The following is a 17,482-nucleotide window of genomic DNA, read 5'->3' on the forward strand; positions in this document are numbered from 1 at the left end:
CCTCTTCTTGCCATGTTTCATTCAGCTTGTGTTCAGCTTGTTCACCCCCATGTATCCTTCCCCCTCTCCCCTTGATCTCACTCTCACTTCTATTCTGCTGCTGGTGTTTCCCCCTTCCCATTTTGTTCCCTTCCATTCTGCTCCAGCTATTCCACAAGCCTCTCTCATCTATACAAAAAAAAACAAGAAGAAAACGGGGGCACTGCATCAGCGGAACAACTGTGGCCTCCAGAAATTAATTGGTGCACACCAGATAGTCGAATTTGTAATTGACTCCAATCCAACATTCATATACTAATGAACAACAAACTTGTATGCAGAGAATATTCAAGCAACAGTCCAAGGCCGAGGGACAAGCTTGAGCCTGTGCAGAGCAGAGTTCTAATTTTCTCTAATTATATCAAGTCAATCACCTAGTTTTACACTATTTACTAGTGATGGCATAGCACTAGTTAAGGTCATGCGACATATTTATAGTGACAGACGATCCAAGTCTAAGCTTAACCTTTGAACATGCAACCTTTCGGTCGTTGGGTCGATCTCACCTTTCAGGGTTTGTAAACCTCCAACGTGATAACACCTGACTGCACCTGAGACTTGTTATCACCATGGCCTCAAAAGGTCCTGCTCAATGGATGCTTCAAAGGGAAATTTGAATTTGAATAGTTTTGATACAGCATGACCCCTTTACCATTAAAAAAAAGGTCAACTACCTCAATGAGCCATTGCTTTTTCTGCTCTGCAAAAAATACTTTGGCTTGTTAAACAGTTGAATAGTATGAGAAATGTGTTGGGGGAAGTGATGAACAAACAAAATGGAGAAACTTCAAAATGGGCTAAGAAGATTAACCACATAAATAATAATATGTGTTACAAAGGGCAATGTAATCCCTGCACTTTATTAGACCAGAAATTATCCAAATTCGTTTGTGTAAATATGTACACACACACACACACACACACACACACACACACACACACACACACACACACACACACACACACACACACACACACACACACACACACACACACACACACACACACACACACACCACCTGATACATTTTCAACTCAAACTTCTCAGTGCTGTCAAAGTGACCTTCTTTGTAAGCAGATCATTTAACTGTGAAGCTGATGCCACTTCACAAAGAATAAACATTGCCTTCAAGAGCGCAACTCATCAAGACATCTTCGTGTGCTGAATGTAGAAAGTGTAATCACACTTTTCACTTTTTGTGATAACGTGATATACTGCATTTTCACTCCAACTTATTAGTTAATTTTCATACAAATGCTCTGATGATTTAATAAGGAGTGGGTGGTGGAGTCCCGGAAGACCTATGACAGAGCATTGGGAATTGAAGAGAAGCTGTGAACATTTATAAGGAGAGAGTTAATCTTGGACAGGTCACCACTCGATCACAGGATTGCAGAACTTTTCCACCAAACAGCTATAAGAATTGAACTTATGCTGTGAGTGAGGGAAACAAAACAAACACTCCACCGCATACCTACTCTTAATAAATAATGCAATGATAGATTTTTTGGTTGTGCTTATTTTTAGCTTATCTGGAACAGGAATTGAAATTCCATATAAGGGTCTGTCTGTCTGTCCGTCTGTCCAAACCGCTGGGGCAATGCTGATGAAATTTGGCAGCAACATTCCTCTCCTGGCTGGAAACAAAGCTCGTTCCAGCCACGTGACTATAAGGAGGTCAAAATGGCCGACTTGGGAAATTTCTTCAAAAATCTTATTCTCCAGACGCACCTTATTCAGAATGCTACCAAATTTTGGTGACATTAGGCCAGGGTAGGGATCTTAAATTGTGGAAGTCATGCCGATCGCGTGACCAGAAGTGAGTCAAAAATGGCCGACTTAATAAATCTTTTGGAAAACCTCGTAAATTCCTTCAAAAATCTTCCTCTCCAGACCCACCAGTCGGAATGCGACCAAATTTGGGTTACAACATTAGGCCAGGGCCCAGATAAGCTGCAAGTCCAGTGGTCCTATTTTTATTCGTGTAACGCACAAATGGATGTCGACAACGAATGCACCATTTCTTGATGTATTTTGTATGATTAGCTCCTCCCTGAACCTATATTTCTGGATACAAAAAAATTAAACGAGCTAAGCACAGTCGAGCTAAACATGAGTTAATAATTGGATGGGAAACCCTTATGGAAAGCTGGATGATGTGGGCTGAGGAGTGGCAAACGAGGTTAATTGCTCACGTGATGACCTATCTTTGAGCTGTTTGGTTGCTTGAATGGAGATATAAAATCGGCTATCCAAACTTAGTTTAGCTTGTGGATGTTTAACGTTTAACAGTATCTCTCAACAAGAGTAGTCCATTGTTTGCCTGCTCAATTCCCTGCTTATAGATGAATGGAATATGTGTGTTAATGAAAAAAAATAGAATGTGGATGTTCAGTTCGATTATATTTACAATAGACGACTACTACTATTACTAATACTACTATTACTACTCTTACTACCATTACTACTACTACTAATCTGCATGCAAAGCTAAGGGGCATCGCAACCCCCCCTTAGGGGATTGACTCTTTTTGCATTTCGTTCTATTGGGACAGTTCTCTTCTCTTAGGGCAAGAATTTTTGAATTTTTTGGCCAAGGTGCCGGCGATTATTCACGTACTCTTTGTGAAGAACATCGTGGGATGTTTAATGTCCACCAACTAATGCAGCAGATAAGACGCCTTTTTAACGTCCATCCGAGGGACGGCACACACACTGATGAATCACCCTGCCTGTGAAACACCAGGATGACAGTTTATAGCTGGGTCGACATTCAAACCCAGGCTAGACGGCTTAGAGGCAAGGACAACAATATAATGGGGGCAAAAACACTGAAGATAAGTAAAATAATGGATTAAGTCAATGGGTGTAGATATGGCATTGACCAAATGGCCCTTTCCTCTGCCCAAGTTTCCTAGTCCCTATTTGTGTATATGGTATATTAATTTATTTCCCAATGGATCAGGCTTCAGGTATTTACACATGACATGTTTAAAACGAGATGTGGCAAGCAAGATGCAATCGTCCAATGTGCCAACAAAAGTACGATGAAGTGCACTTAGAAATGTATACCTTTATATATTTTCCGATTGGTAATGTATACTTATATATTGACAAATAAAATATACTTTGGTGTGTTTTAAATGTTAAACATACAAAAGTTAAAGTCTGAGACACATCAACGGCCTTCGCACCAAGGAGATGGTGTTACGTGGGCTATCCATTGGGTCGCCTGATCAGCCAATTTACCACCACTTCCACGACTCACCCGCAAAACTTGTTTCATAACTAATTCCATTCTTAAAACAAACTATTTTCCATGCAGAAGTTTTTGGATGCTTCATCGTTAGCAATGCAGTGCCATCGTCCAAGCTGAAACACAATCACCATGTGTACATTAACCAAAAACTCATTTTAATATCATAATGGGAAAGTAATCGCCTTATTTCAGTGCGAATAACATATGCACATAATAATTGAACAAAAATGTAAATTTTCATTTTTAAAGCATCTTTGGTTTGTTTCCAGCGCTGATTATACTCGTATGCGCCAGGGCCGTATCAAGTGCCTCAGCATGAGCACATTTCTCAATCATATTGCTTGATGGTATTGCCTTGGTTTCCTTCACTTAAGCTGTGATGCCCAATGTTTGATTGGGCATGCCCAAAAAGCACTTTAGCTGTGCTTTTTGTACATTTCAATCTTGCCACCAACAATATAGCATACACGTGCACCGCTATTATTTATGGTGATCGGTGAATATGACAAAAACAAAAATCTCAGTCACCCACCCACTCACTTTTGTCACTCCATTACTATCTCAATCCCAGGTGGACCGAGTGTGCTGTTTTTGGAGCCCGGTGGCCTGCTGTTGTATACTTGGCCAGTGCGTGGAAGACCAAGCACTCGTGCCGACCGACTGACTGTGTGGTTTGCCACTCTGGTGTCGAACGCGGTGCTGGTACGCATCGATTCCGCTCCTTCTTTAGGAGATTTCCTAGAACTACGCCTGGTAAGCCAACACTTTTGTCTCTACCTTCGAGCCTTCCTTTATTTATAACAAAAGAACATTATTTTCCCATTTTATGCAACAATATATTTATGGTGCTTGAGCGTAACTCCCTGTGTGGTTTTATTTCTCACGCCCATCTTTAACTCGTGCATTATTTTAATATTGTCTATATTTCAGGATTTATCACTATAGGGTTGCCTAATGCAAATGGAATGAAAATGGTAGCACTAAATAATTTGAAGTATGTTGAAAAACTTGCGTAATACACCGATTTGTTTCATTTTGCATACTGGCTTTTGATCACCACATTGTGACGAAATGCAATGCGTGTGGATATTAATACGATATTAATACAAGATAGTAAAACAAGATTTGCTGATGTGAATTTTTTTATGACGATGGGATAGTCATTTGATTGTAGCATATTCCTTATTGTTGTTAAATGTGATCCAAAGTGGTGCGTGCCTTTTCAATGTCCTAGCAACCAAGGTTTACTCATGGGTGGCAGAAATCACGACCATCGCTGAATCACAATTACAACCATGTGGGGAGGAAGGTTATTACAAAAAGTGACGCAAAGTACGAGTATCTGATTCCTTTAACTCGAGACAATCTCTGGGTATTGAAAGTGCTAGGGGTGCATATTGAGAAATATCTTTCCAACTTTGTTAAGGTTATCACAAGGGTCAATTTCATGATGAATGTTCATGAGAGCAAGACCGGTCAACCATTCACTATTCATTGTTGACCGGAGGTAGGTTATCCGTTTCTTCGTCGTGCTGAAGCTACGCAATGCTGTGCAGATTGTCACAGGAAGTGTGAAGAGCATTCTTAGCAGCACAGAACGGTTAGGCAACTAGAGGACATTGAAGCCGCTTAAACTGCTCTTGCAGTCATTTGGTAGGTCTTCTGGTGCTGTGTTGACTGCCCACATGGTTTCCCAGTCAAGCATTTCTGTTTTCAGTTCGTCTTGATTTATGCTGGGGTATTTCTTGCCAGTTCTGGATAGTTTTGTCTCTCCAGACCTCTGTATGCAAGAATTGCATACATTCCAGAATACTTCTCTATGTTTTGGAAATTCATCTCTTGTTAACATTACTTAGTAGATGATCCAGAAATAGTAGTTATTGCCTGTAGATGGTACTGTTTTGCATCTTTGGCTGGTGGGTTGGGCCTGTTGTTCTGCTATTCCACTTGATGAGGTGGTTAAAGGATGTTTATTCTTATCACCAGAGTTGGTGCTAACCGACTTTTTGCTGACCTTTTCATACCAGGTCTTATGGTACTGATTTGCATTCCTTCTCATCATGATAATTTGTTTAGTCTCAATGATGACAGTGTCAACTTGCCTGAATTCCATACACTGTCCTTGCAGCATTGTTGTGAGCTTGCTTTCAACTGTCATGGTATGTTTGATAACTACAAATGGCAGAAGCTCGTCATAGGACGCGATTCATGACAGCAAGCCATGAGCTTCTGTTCTAGTCCGCAATCACCTGACTTATCATCAGCCAAGTGTTTAAGAGTAGCTACAATGCTTGGGAAGAGGTGTTTCAAGGATGTAAATACCTTAATCTGTTGGATCTATCTGGTAAGGCGAATGTATGTCAACTGCCCACTGACAAGACCAAGTTGCCACGCAATACAGAGTAGCTACTAGTATGATTGTGTGCTTGTAAATGCTGGAAAGACACTGATAAAGGCCTCATCGACAAGAAATATCACGATAAAAGCCAATGAAGATGTGTGAAAGATAAGGTAAGAGTGCTGTGTCGGGTGGCTTTTATAAAAGAATCTTCTCTTTCTGAGAATATATTGTCATGTGATCAAACCTGACGTTGTGGACTCCAAATTCCACAATGCCAGCAATGGCCTGAATAACGAATAATGGAGTGATGAGGCTAGTTAGTGTTGGGTGGATCACTTAATAATACGATATTCTATAAATAATAAATTTGAGAAGTGTCTGTATGTTTGTGTGTTTGTTTGCTTGTTTGACTTTTATGCATTCCTAAACCATTGGATGGAATGAGTCTAAAGCTGGGGGTTGTACTCGGGGTGTACACAGGAAGGTTTTAGGTGATAATTTTTTTTTAATTAGCCCCCGGGGTTCAAGGTGGAAAGAGAGTGTGGGGGGTTGTTTGAATTGGGGATGACACAAATTCTCGATTTAAATGTGTCTCGTGTAGCACCGCTCCCACTATGGAAGGCCAAACGATCTCTGAATTCACACTGCATTCTTTTAATAACTCAAACTACATTCATCTACCAATGCACAGTCACTCAAGGATCATTCAGATGCTAAAAAACAGGTGGTTGCTCATGCGTGGGAAGGCAAGAAGGTGAGAAGATGTTTTTATCCAAACAATTGATTATTATAAAAAGAATATGGGGGATAAGGAAGACGAGACTATACATAAATAAACGGATAGATCTGCTGGTCAACAGACTCAAATAGGGTGGACGGAAGTATGCAAACTTATTACAGGAATAGAACTAATCCCCATCCATCCATTGGGACCATACTCTGTGCAGAGCGTTGGTGCTGCCGATGCAGTCTCATTGGCTAGTGGACACAATCCTGGACGGGTCACCACTCCGACACAGGATACCAGCAAGCTGGCACTCATTTTGCCGACCTCGGAAGGATGACAGGCAGAGTCAACCCCACCTGCTATTAATTCAACAGAAAAGTGGGATTTGAACTCAAGATCCTCGGATCCCAAGCCCACCACCCTAACCATTAAGCCAACACCAGGCATAGAACTAAACCCTGCTATGGTGCCAAATTACCTGACTCAACTGAGGAACAAAGGGGAAAACAGGTGAGGATTTGAGGTGGTACAAGCTGGTCTTGGCTGCACAACCAAAGGACTGACGTGACATGGCGGGAGGATGGCAATGAGACAGCAATGAGGGGACACACACATTTCCTCTTGATGGTCTTTTTCCCAAGAGCCACAAGAGAGGGATAGAGAGATAGCGAGAGATAGAGATAGAGATAGAGATAGAGATAGAGATAGAGATAGAGATAGAGATAGAGATAGAGATAGAGATAGAGATAGAGATAGAGATAGAGATAGAGAGAGAGAGAGAGAGAGAGAGAGAGAGAGAGAGAGAGAGAGAGAGAGAGAGAGAGAGAGAGAGAGAGAGAGAGAGAGAGAGAGAGAGAGAGAGAGAGAGAGAGAGAGAGAGAGAGAGAGAGAGAGAGAGAGAGAGAGAGAGAGAGAGAGAGAGAGAGAGAGAGAGAGAGAGAGAGAGAGAGAGAGAGAGAGAGAGAGAGAGAGAGAGAGAGAGAGAGAGAGAGAGAGAGAGAGAGAGAGAGAGAGAGAGAGAGAGAGAGAGAGAGAGAGAGAGAGAGAGAGAGAGAGAGAGAGAGAGAGAGAGAGAGAGAGAGAGAGAGAGAGAGAGAGAGAGAGAGAGAGAGAGAGAGAGAGAGAGAGAGAGAGATAGAGATAGAGATAGAGATAGAGATAGAGATAGAGATAGAGATAGAGATAGAGATAGAGATAGAGATAGAGATAGAGATAGAGATAGAGAGAGAGAGAGAGAGAGAGAGAGAGAGAACGATCTGCTGTACTCTGTTTCATCTCAACCTCTACTCTCATGTGGATGTGATGATGTGGCTTTTCAGCCCTTAGGGACCACCTTTCCAGCATGTGGCTGGTCCCTGTCATTGGCTGCCTGCTGCCTGTGGGCAGCGTCATCTTCCTTGGCTTGTGGAAGGGACAAGTGAAATTACTCACAAAAGTATTTGTACGGAAACTCTGAACACCAATCACCTCCATAAAGCCCATCACAAATTTTGCCATTTCATAAGGATCAGGGTGGCGGGTGGGGGTAGGGGGATTGGGTTGCCTATGTCGTGGTGGATGCAACAACAGTTTGACCCTCACCCCTCCTTTCATTCAATACGTACAATCAGCTGCCACTACTTCTACCCATCTATAGGAATAATATGCCTGGTGTTGGTTAATGGTTAGGGTGGTGGGCTTGGGATTCGAGGATCCTGAGTTCAAATCCCCCTCGGCTGTTGAATTCATACCAGGTGGGATTGACTCTGCCTGTCATCCTTCTGAGGTCGGCAAAATGAGTGCCAGTTTGCTGGTATCCTGTGTCAGAGTTGCGACCCATCCAGGATTGTGTCCAATAGCCAAGGAGACTACTTAGACAGCACCAACGCTCTGCACAGAGTATGGTCCCAATGGATGGATAAGAATAATAATAGCATGTTTCACAATGATAAGAGGTCTTTGTGAAGTGGATAATAGCCTTTTGCAGCACAACTGTTTTCCAGAATACCCATCTCAGATGAAACGTGATAATTGATAAAATATGGGAGTCAAGACAACAAACAAAACTTCCTGAAAAGACAGCTGTGGTTGAACAACCCAGTGCAGAAATATTGACCGTAGTGTATCTTACAGGAAAGCAACTCAGGCAATGAAGGATCATATGATCTAAGATGCAGTTCCCTTGTTGATCCTAACACCATGACAATTTTAGGATCCTACTTTCTGGGATTAATGTCATTCCAGGATAATACAGTAGCAAGTATGTTATCAACCTATGTATCCTGCTCATCATTAAGATTGACATCAATTGTATACAAAATATCATTTGGCACCTAAAGTTTCTGGCTTGTCAACCTATGCACAAATAGGTTTGACTTGCCAAAATTTGATTTTTATGCTTCCTGGTAATAGAACAAGATGTTGATCACAAAAGGTAAAGAGGAATTTTGTGGCACAACATGTAATGTTAACCAATTATCAAAGCATTGTCGGTCTACTCTCTTATTTGGTGTGTAAACTGGTTTGATCGATTCAACCATATGTATGAACATGGAAATCCAGATGCAAATGATAAGCAATTATTTTGCCTGTGTTGCACCGATGAGGTAATGAATGTATGTGTTCAGCAGAATGTTGTAAAGAGGCCATCTCATTATCGGCAGGGCTGTTTTTATTTTACTTCTGCATGCATCTCAAATGAGGCCATGCAGGACGATGTTGTGGGGGATTAAGAACACTTATTAAACACAATAAATTAATCGTCTTCATTGAAAACAAATTTGAAAGATCTTTCATCCCAAAGGTCATGATCAGCGATGATGTGCGATATAATTTTTGGTAGGCAATGCATGATGTGATTTCAGGGGAATATTTGTGGATTAACTTTTCTCCCCCCCCTCCCCTCCTCAATTGGATTCGTGTTTATTATTCTCTGATGCACACCTTTCTTGCCAGGTACCATAAATACCCTGATTAAAAACAAACTGCAAATCCAGCATGCAATGGAACTATTGCATTAGGTCGCGTAACAGATTGTGAAATGCGAAAGGAAATGTAAATGCCACTGAACCAGGTATGTTAAAAGATTGCATGCATGTAGGTGCACGTTGATGAAGACCCTTTCGCACGAGGAATTGGTATGAAAAGCATGCAAGCATTGATCGCAGCCATTCCCAAATGCTTTACCTCCCTATCAGAGCAGTTTTCCTCTCTATTATTGTGACTGTGATGTTTCATGTTTAAGATTAGCAGCGATATTAACTGGACTGAGAGGCTATCGTTTAGACACACTTCCAATTGCATAGTCTGCATTTGATTCCCCTTATTATACTAAAATACGTAATTCGGTGTCTATCTGTTTGTCTGACCGTGATGCATTCAGTCATTACTTATCTAATCTCAACCAAGCTTGACAGGACTTTGGGTCACATGATGGAGGTTGTTGTGACATCATTTGCCCTCCTCCTCAAATGGGGTTTTTCCACCTTGGGCGAAATCTGTGTTAAGGTGTATAAATAGCTTATCATGATGTTTTTTCCAATGCCCCTTCTATTGACAACAGTAATAACAGCACTAGTGATAAGAGCAAAACATTAATGTTATTGTAAAACAATATTGATATTAATAATACACCCCTCCGTAAGAGGTTTTTTTTCCTCCCTGGACAAACGCCATGTTACCGTGGAAAAATAACTTATTGTGGCGTTTCATGGGGCACCCCAACCGGAAGTAACAATATTATAAACCGCAGGCAGGTATGATTACCTTTTGAAACAGTCGCTACTGTTATTCACATGAAACTGAAAGGGAGGAAACCCGATGTTCTTGGGGCATTATATTGTTACGGTTGTGGGGGTAGATGGAATGATTTAATAAGGAAGTGTAGCATTGTGCAGAGTTGCTTGGTCCGTGGACAAGTAGAAGCATCTCGATCGAACGAAGTTAGGGAATCTGTGAGCTTAAGTGTGACATGTCACCACACAAGGGGTGGTGCAGTGTTAGTTAGCTTATTGAGTAAAAAGATGTCCCCCAGTACGTGATTTTCCTGATGTTTTTTTTTATCTTGCAAGCCAGGCCGTGAAGCTGGGAAACGCATCCCTGAAATGACTACAAACAGGAGAAGCCCCACCTTCCCGGGTTTGGGGGGCAAGCAGGCTACGCCCTGGAGGCGGAGGATATAGGGCGCATTGCAGAGGGTGTTGGAGGTTCCGACTGAATGGGATGAGAGAGGGGAGTGATCGAAGAGACGGGAGAGGCTGGTGCATTGCACATGGGGATGGTGGAAGGCTTCCGTCTGGATAGGATGGGAGTTCGGCAGAGCACACACACGAGGTCGGTGTGAGGACCACACGAGGCAGGAGGCACCTTTGGAAGAGGAAGGTTGGCACGTTGTTGAGCCTGCGTGTGGAAAGCTGCTTGCGGATTGCCTGGCGTACGTCTGCCCGGCTACGAGCGATGGCTCCATCTTGCGTGCCTATGCCCTGCTACAAGTGAAGCTCCATTTTGCCTGCATGTGCAAGTGCTGGTGGAGGTGCCTCCATTCTGGGTTTGACGGGAATCAGCTCCAGCCCAAGCTGAGTCCCAGTGCACTTAAAAAAAGGGGGGGGGGGTTCTTTTCATTTTGGTCACACCCCTTTGTCTGAATTTGTGTCCGTATGTGAGACCTCGACCGTCGGAGTTATTTATTTGTTTTGGTATTACTACATTTTGCATTATCGTCTTGTAAACATTTGTATAAAAATAAAAATGACCGTTTTTACAGCCATTTTTCCCTGCTGTGCAGGGGTTTGGCTTTTTGTGAGGCAATGTTTTATGGCCGGATGCCCTTCCTGACGCCAACCCTGGTCACCTCTTACGACACACAGGGATATGGTACACCTATTCAAACCGGGGCATACACCGGGACCAGTACACTGGCACTCATTTCACCGACCTCGGAAGGATGACAGGCTGAGTCAACCCCCTGGTGTTAATTCAGCAGCCAACGGGGCTTGAACTCAGGACAGTGGGATCCCAAGCCACCACCCTAACCACTAAGCCAACACCAGGCTCTCTTGTAAACATTTGTATATGTGCATTAAATATGTTTATTTTGAAGAAATAGTATTCGTCAATTTGCAGTGGGGTTCGCGGATTAATCCCTGTGTAACCATTCCATTCCCAGAACTCCTCCGCCATATCCTTGGAGCACGTGTTAAAATCTCCATCAATCATCGTGTCCACCACCTCTTAATAAGGAACCGCTCGGCCATCCCAGGAGGTTGTTGGTGTTAATCGCCTGGCTCCGGCAAATTTGTGTCGGGGGGTTAACTTGGGCCGGCCACCCCCGCGACAATATGCTTATCGCTTAGATCACAGACTAACGGACCCGAGCCTGGATATATTGTCATCAATATACCCCAGAGAAGATCATAACATGACCCTTCCTGTCGCTCCCAAAGGGAGCAGGTGTACTCATAACTCTAAACTCACCATCGTAGATCAATATGTCTGGTGTTGGCTTAATGGTTAGGGTGGTGGGCTTTAGATCCTAGGGTCCTGAGTTCAAATCCCATCTGGCTGTTGAATTAATACCAGGTGGGGTTGACTCGGCCCGTTAACCTTCCGAGGTCAGCAAAATGAGTGCCAGCTTGCTGATATCCTGTGTCGGAGTGGCGACCCATCCAGGATTGTATCCAATAGCCAAGGAGACTGCTTAGGCAGCACCAACGCTCTGCACAGAGTATGGTCCTGATGGATGGGTGGATGGGTGGATGGATAGTAGATCAATGAGTATGCCATCCTTCAGGGGTTCGGTAAGCTAGTTATTTTGACTACTAGCATTCACGGGTGGATGTTAAAGATCCATTCTGAATGAATAGGCTATTGCGTGTCAGTATTCGAGGCGATTCCAAATTCCTGCACTGATTGAAGGTGTACTACCTCTGCCACTGGAGGTGAAGGAGGTTATGTTTCCACCTCTTTCTGTCGATTTGTTTGTTACTTGGAAAAAAAAAAGATTTTTTTTTGACAAGTATGTTGATCAGCTGTTTTTTGTTTGTTTGTTTGTTTGTTTGTTTGTCTGTCAGCTCGTCTCCAGGCCAAACTGCCCAACAGATCATTCTGAATTTTTCGGAGATTAATGTCACTGACCCATCGACGGTCACGCATTGAAGTTTCGTAAAATTCGGTCGACCAAAAAGGTCTAGATAGGCTAATAGGCCAATTAGAGCCAAATTTTCTAAAATCCTCAAATTTCATCCAATTGAGTTGAAATTTGAATAGGATTTGTATATCAGGTCAGCGAATTCAACCACCTTTTACTTTTCAGGTTAACATAGGTCAAAAGGTCAACATAGGTGGTCATAAGGTCAACCCAACATAGGCCAAATTTTAATATTGTTTCTAAAATCCTCAATTTTCATACGATTGACTTGAAATTTGAAGAACATTTGCACATCATCTTACTGAATTCAACCACCTATTCATTTTGTGGTAAACAGAGGCCTAAAGGTCACCATAGGCAAAAAGACCAACATAGGCCAAATTTCTAAAATCCTCAATTTAATCCAATTAACTTGAAATTTGAAGACCATTTGAATTTCAGGTCGCTGAACTTAGCCACCTATTAATTTTGAGGTCACCATAGGCCAAAAGGTCAACATAGGCCGAATTTCTAAAATCCTCAATTTTAATCAAAATAACTTGAAATTTGAAGAGCATTTGCATATCAGGTCATTGGATTCAACCACCTACTAATTTTGAGGTAAACATTGACCAAAAGGCTAATTTGGGCCAAATTTTCTAAAATCCTCAATTTTCATCCGATTGACTTGAAATTTGAAAAGGATTTACATATCAGGTCACTGAAATCAACCACCTATTATTTTTGAGGTCATCATAGGCCAAATGGTCAACATAGACCACAAGCTCAACATAGGCCAAATTTCTAAAAAAAAAAAAAAAAATGACCGTTTTTACAGCCATTTTTCCCTGCTATGCAGGGGTTTGGCTTTTTCTTGAGGCAATGTTTTTTTTTTATGGCCGGATGCCCTTCCTGACGCCAACCCTGGTCGCCTCTTACGACACACAGGGATATGGTACACCTATTCTAACCGGAGCATACACCGGGACCAGTACACTAGTACTCATTTCACCGACCTCGGAAGGATGACAGGCTGAGTCAACCCCCTGGTGTTAATTCAGCAGCCAACGGGGCTTGAACTCAGGACCCTTGGATCCCAAGCCGCTGCCCTAACCACTAAGCCAACACCAGGCTTAATGCCAAATTTCTAAAATCCTCAATTTTAATCGAATTCACTTGAAAATTGAAGAGCATTTGCATATAAGGTCACTGAATTCAACCACCTATTCATTTTGAGGTAAACATTCGCCAGAAGGTCAAAATAGGCTAAAAGGCCAATTTTGGCCAAATTTTCTAAAATCCTCAATTATCATCCGATTGACTTGAAATTTGAAAAGGATTTACGCAGCAGGTCACTGAATTCAACCACCAATTATGCTTGAGGTTACCATAGTCCAAAAGGTCAACATAGGCCAAATTTCTAAAATCCTCAATTTTAATCCAATTAACTTGAAATTTGAAGAGCATTTGCATGTCAGGTCACTGAATCTAACCACCTATTAATTTTGAGGTAAACTTAGATCAAAAGGTCAAACTAGGCCCAAAGGCCAATTTGGGCCAAATTTTCTAAAATACCCAATTTTCATCTGATTGACTTGAAATGTGAAGAGCGTTTTCATATCAGGTCGCTGAATTCAACCACCAATTAATTTTGTAGGTGAAAAGGTCAACACAAGGCTAATTTATTAAATTGATAGATCGGGCCAAAAACTATATATATATATATATATATATATATATATATATATATATATATATATATATATATATATATATATATATATATATATATATATCACTACATCTCAAAAAGTTGTGCACGAATTATGACAAAACAAGGTGGACGAGTTGCTAAGGTGACAATAACAAGCAAATTTGGTTTTGGTTCAGATCCAGCCCATCAGTGGGATACAAAATCTGAACTGTTCCACCTGGCAGAGCTATGCGCTCCACCGAGTGCCGTTCTACTTTGCGCTGTTTTGCCATGTGTCTGATTGACTGATTGAAATTTGAAGAGGATTGATATTTCAGGACACTGAATTCAACCAGCCAATTATTTTTGAATTCAACATCGATCAAAAGGTCAACACAGGTCCAAGGTCAACAACTAAGGTGGTGTTTCTAAAATCCTCAATTTTCATCCAATTGACTTGAAACTTGAAGAGGATTTATATTTCAGGTCACTGGATTCAACCTGCCAATTAATTTTGAGTTCAACATGGACCAAAAGGTCAACATATGCCCAAGGTCAAAAAAAGGCTGTATTTCTAAAATCCTCAATTTTCATCTGATTGACTTGAAATTTGAAGGGCATTTTCATGTCACGTCACTGGATTCAAGCAGCCAATTATTTTTGAGGTCACCATCGGCCAAAAGGTCAACAGAGGCCAAAAGGACAACATAGGCCGAATTTCTAAAATTGCCATTTTTCATCTGATTGACTTGAAATTTGAAGAGGAGTATTTGGCCATTGAATTCAACCACCAATTATTTTTGAGGTCAAATTTGTTTAATGGATTTTGCAAGTTTTGTGCTCTGCACAACATCTTCTTCCTGTTTGTTTGTTTGTTTGTTTGTTTGACTGTCTGCTCGCCTCCTGCCCAAACAGCTCAACTGATCGTTGTGAAATTTTCAGAGATTAATGCCACCGACCATGCGATGGTTTCGTAAAATTTGGTCGACCAAAAATGTCGACATTGGCCAATAGGCCAACTTGAGCCAAATTTTCTAAAATCCTCAAATTTCATCCGATTGACTTGAAATTTGAAAAATATTTGCATAACAGGTCACTGAATTCAACCACCTATTACTTTTGAGGTTAATGTAGGTCAAAAGATCAACATAGGCCATAAGGTCAACCCAACATAGGCCAAATTTTAAAATTGCTTCTAAAATTGTCAATTTTCATCCGATTGACTTGAAATTTGAAGACCATTTGCACATCAGTTCGGTGAATTCAACCACCTATTAAATTTGAGATCAACTTCGGCCAAAAGGCCAATTTGGGTCAAATTGAGCCAAATTTTTGAAAATCCTCAATTTCCATCCGATTGACTTGAAATTTGAAGACAACTTGCATATTCCGTCCCTGAATTCAACCACCTATTCATTTTGAGGTCAGCATAGGGCAAAAGGTCAATATTGACCAAATTTCTAAAATCCTCAATTTTTATCAGATTGACTTGAAATTTAAAAATGATTTACATATCAGGTCACTGAATTCAACCACCTATTATTTTTGAGGTCACCATAGGCCAAATGGTCAACGTAGACCAAAAGTTCAACATCGGCCAAATTTCTAAAATCTCTCAATTTTAATCCGATTAACTTGAAATTTGAAGACCAATTGCAGATCAGCGCACTGAATACAACCACCAATTATTATTGAGGTCAGCACATGCCAAAAGGTCAATAGAGGTGAAATGCTCAACAACTTATGATCACTTTCTAAAATCCTCAATTTGCATATGATTGACTTGAAATTTGAACAGGATTTGCATGTCAGGTCAATGAATTCAACCACCGATTAATTCATGGTCAAAATGTCAGCACAGGCCTAATTTCTAAAATTGATAGATAGGGCCAAAAACGATGTACATACATATATATATATATATATATATATATATATATATATATATATATATATATATATATATATATATATATATATATCAAAAGTTGTGGATGAGTTATGACAAGATAAGGTGGATTGGTTGATTAGGTACCATGAGCAAGCGGATTAGATTTTGGTTTCGATCCAGCCCATCAGTGCGATACAAAACGTGAACTGTTTCATCTGGCAGAGGTATTCGCTCTACCGAGTGTCGTTCTCCTTCGTGCTGTTTTGCCAAGTGTCGCCCTTTGAGTGACTTTTCACTTGTCTGTTTGTTTGTGTGCATGATATCTCAAAAAGTTGTGAACGGATGTGGATGAAATTTTGTGAACAGTTTAGGTGTGTGACAAGAACGAACTGATTAGATGTTGGTGAAGATCCGGATCCGGATGCGACTACTAGAATTTTTGAAGTGATTCTTCACCATTGAGAGATGGCCAAAAACGATATATAGCACGATATCTCAAAAAGTTGTGGACGGATTCAGACGAAACTTGGTAGACAAGTTAGGTGTGTGACAAGGAAGAATTGTTTTAATTTTAGTGAAGATCTGAATAAGGATCCGGATCTGATAATTTTTTTAGTGATTCTTCACCATTGAGAGATCAGGATAAACTAATATATAGCACAATATCTGAAAACGTTGTGGACGGATTCTGATGAAACTTAGTGGACAGGTTGGGTGTTTTGCATGGACGAGTTTATTCGATTTTGGTGAAGATCCGAATCCGGATCCGGATACGAGAATTATTTAATTTTTAAAGTGATTCTTCACCATTGAGAGATTCGGGCCAAAAACGATATACACTGTTTAACATGATATTTCAAAAATGTAATGGGCCCAGGCCCGTCGCTAGGGGGGGGGGGAATTTGGGTGCAATGCCCCCTCATGGCGCATCTGGTGCCCCCCCCCCACTTGTACGCCACCCATTTATGCCCTGTTGCACCCTCTGAACAACTTAGTGTTTAAGGATGAGCGCCCACTGTGAACTCCTTGTTGTTTAAGAGTTCACCTGTGTGAACTAAAACCCTTATTCCAGATGTTCAACGTGGTGAATAATAAGGCCTTCTTGGAGAAACTGTTCTTTAATAATATCCTTCTTTGAAGAACAGTCAAGACATAAGTGTGCACTTGCCAGCTCATCTCCAAAAGCAATTGGCAAGACATACAGTCCAAGCCCACAATATAAAAGATAATAACGCAAACACCAATGCCAGCAGCCAAGACGACAGACAGCCACAAGACCTCGTGTCGAATGTTGATGTTGTGGGTGGTTATATATATATATATATATATATATATATATATATATATATATATATATATATATATATATATATATATATATATATATATATATATATATATATATATATATATATATATATCGTGGAT

At 41.0% G+C, this 17,482-nt stretch overlaps 1 protein-coding gene across 1 annotated transcript in view; it reads left to right on the forward strand.

Annotated features, from left to right (window-relative positions):
* The window catches only part of LOC147019722 (neurexin-1-beta-like), a 297,943-nt gene that overhangs the window by 56,826 nt on the left and 223,635 nt on the right, over window positions 1-17,482 (forward strand). The window contains exon 2 of the mRNA XM_085894387.1: window positions 3,871-4,052. Coding sequence (XP_085750513.1) covers window positions 3,871-4,052 — 182 coding nt within the window. The remainder of the gene's footprint in view (window positions 1-3,870; window positions 4,053-17,482) is intronic.

Source organism: Eptatretus burgeri, chromosome 9 (genome assembly GCF_056783735.1).
Source record: "Eptatretus burgeri isolate ZD-2024b chromosome 9, Ebu_testis_v1, whole genome shotgun sequence".
Lineage (NCBI taxonomy): Eukaryota > Metazoa > Chordata > Myxini > Myxiniformes > Myxinidae > Eptatretus > Eptatretus burgeri.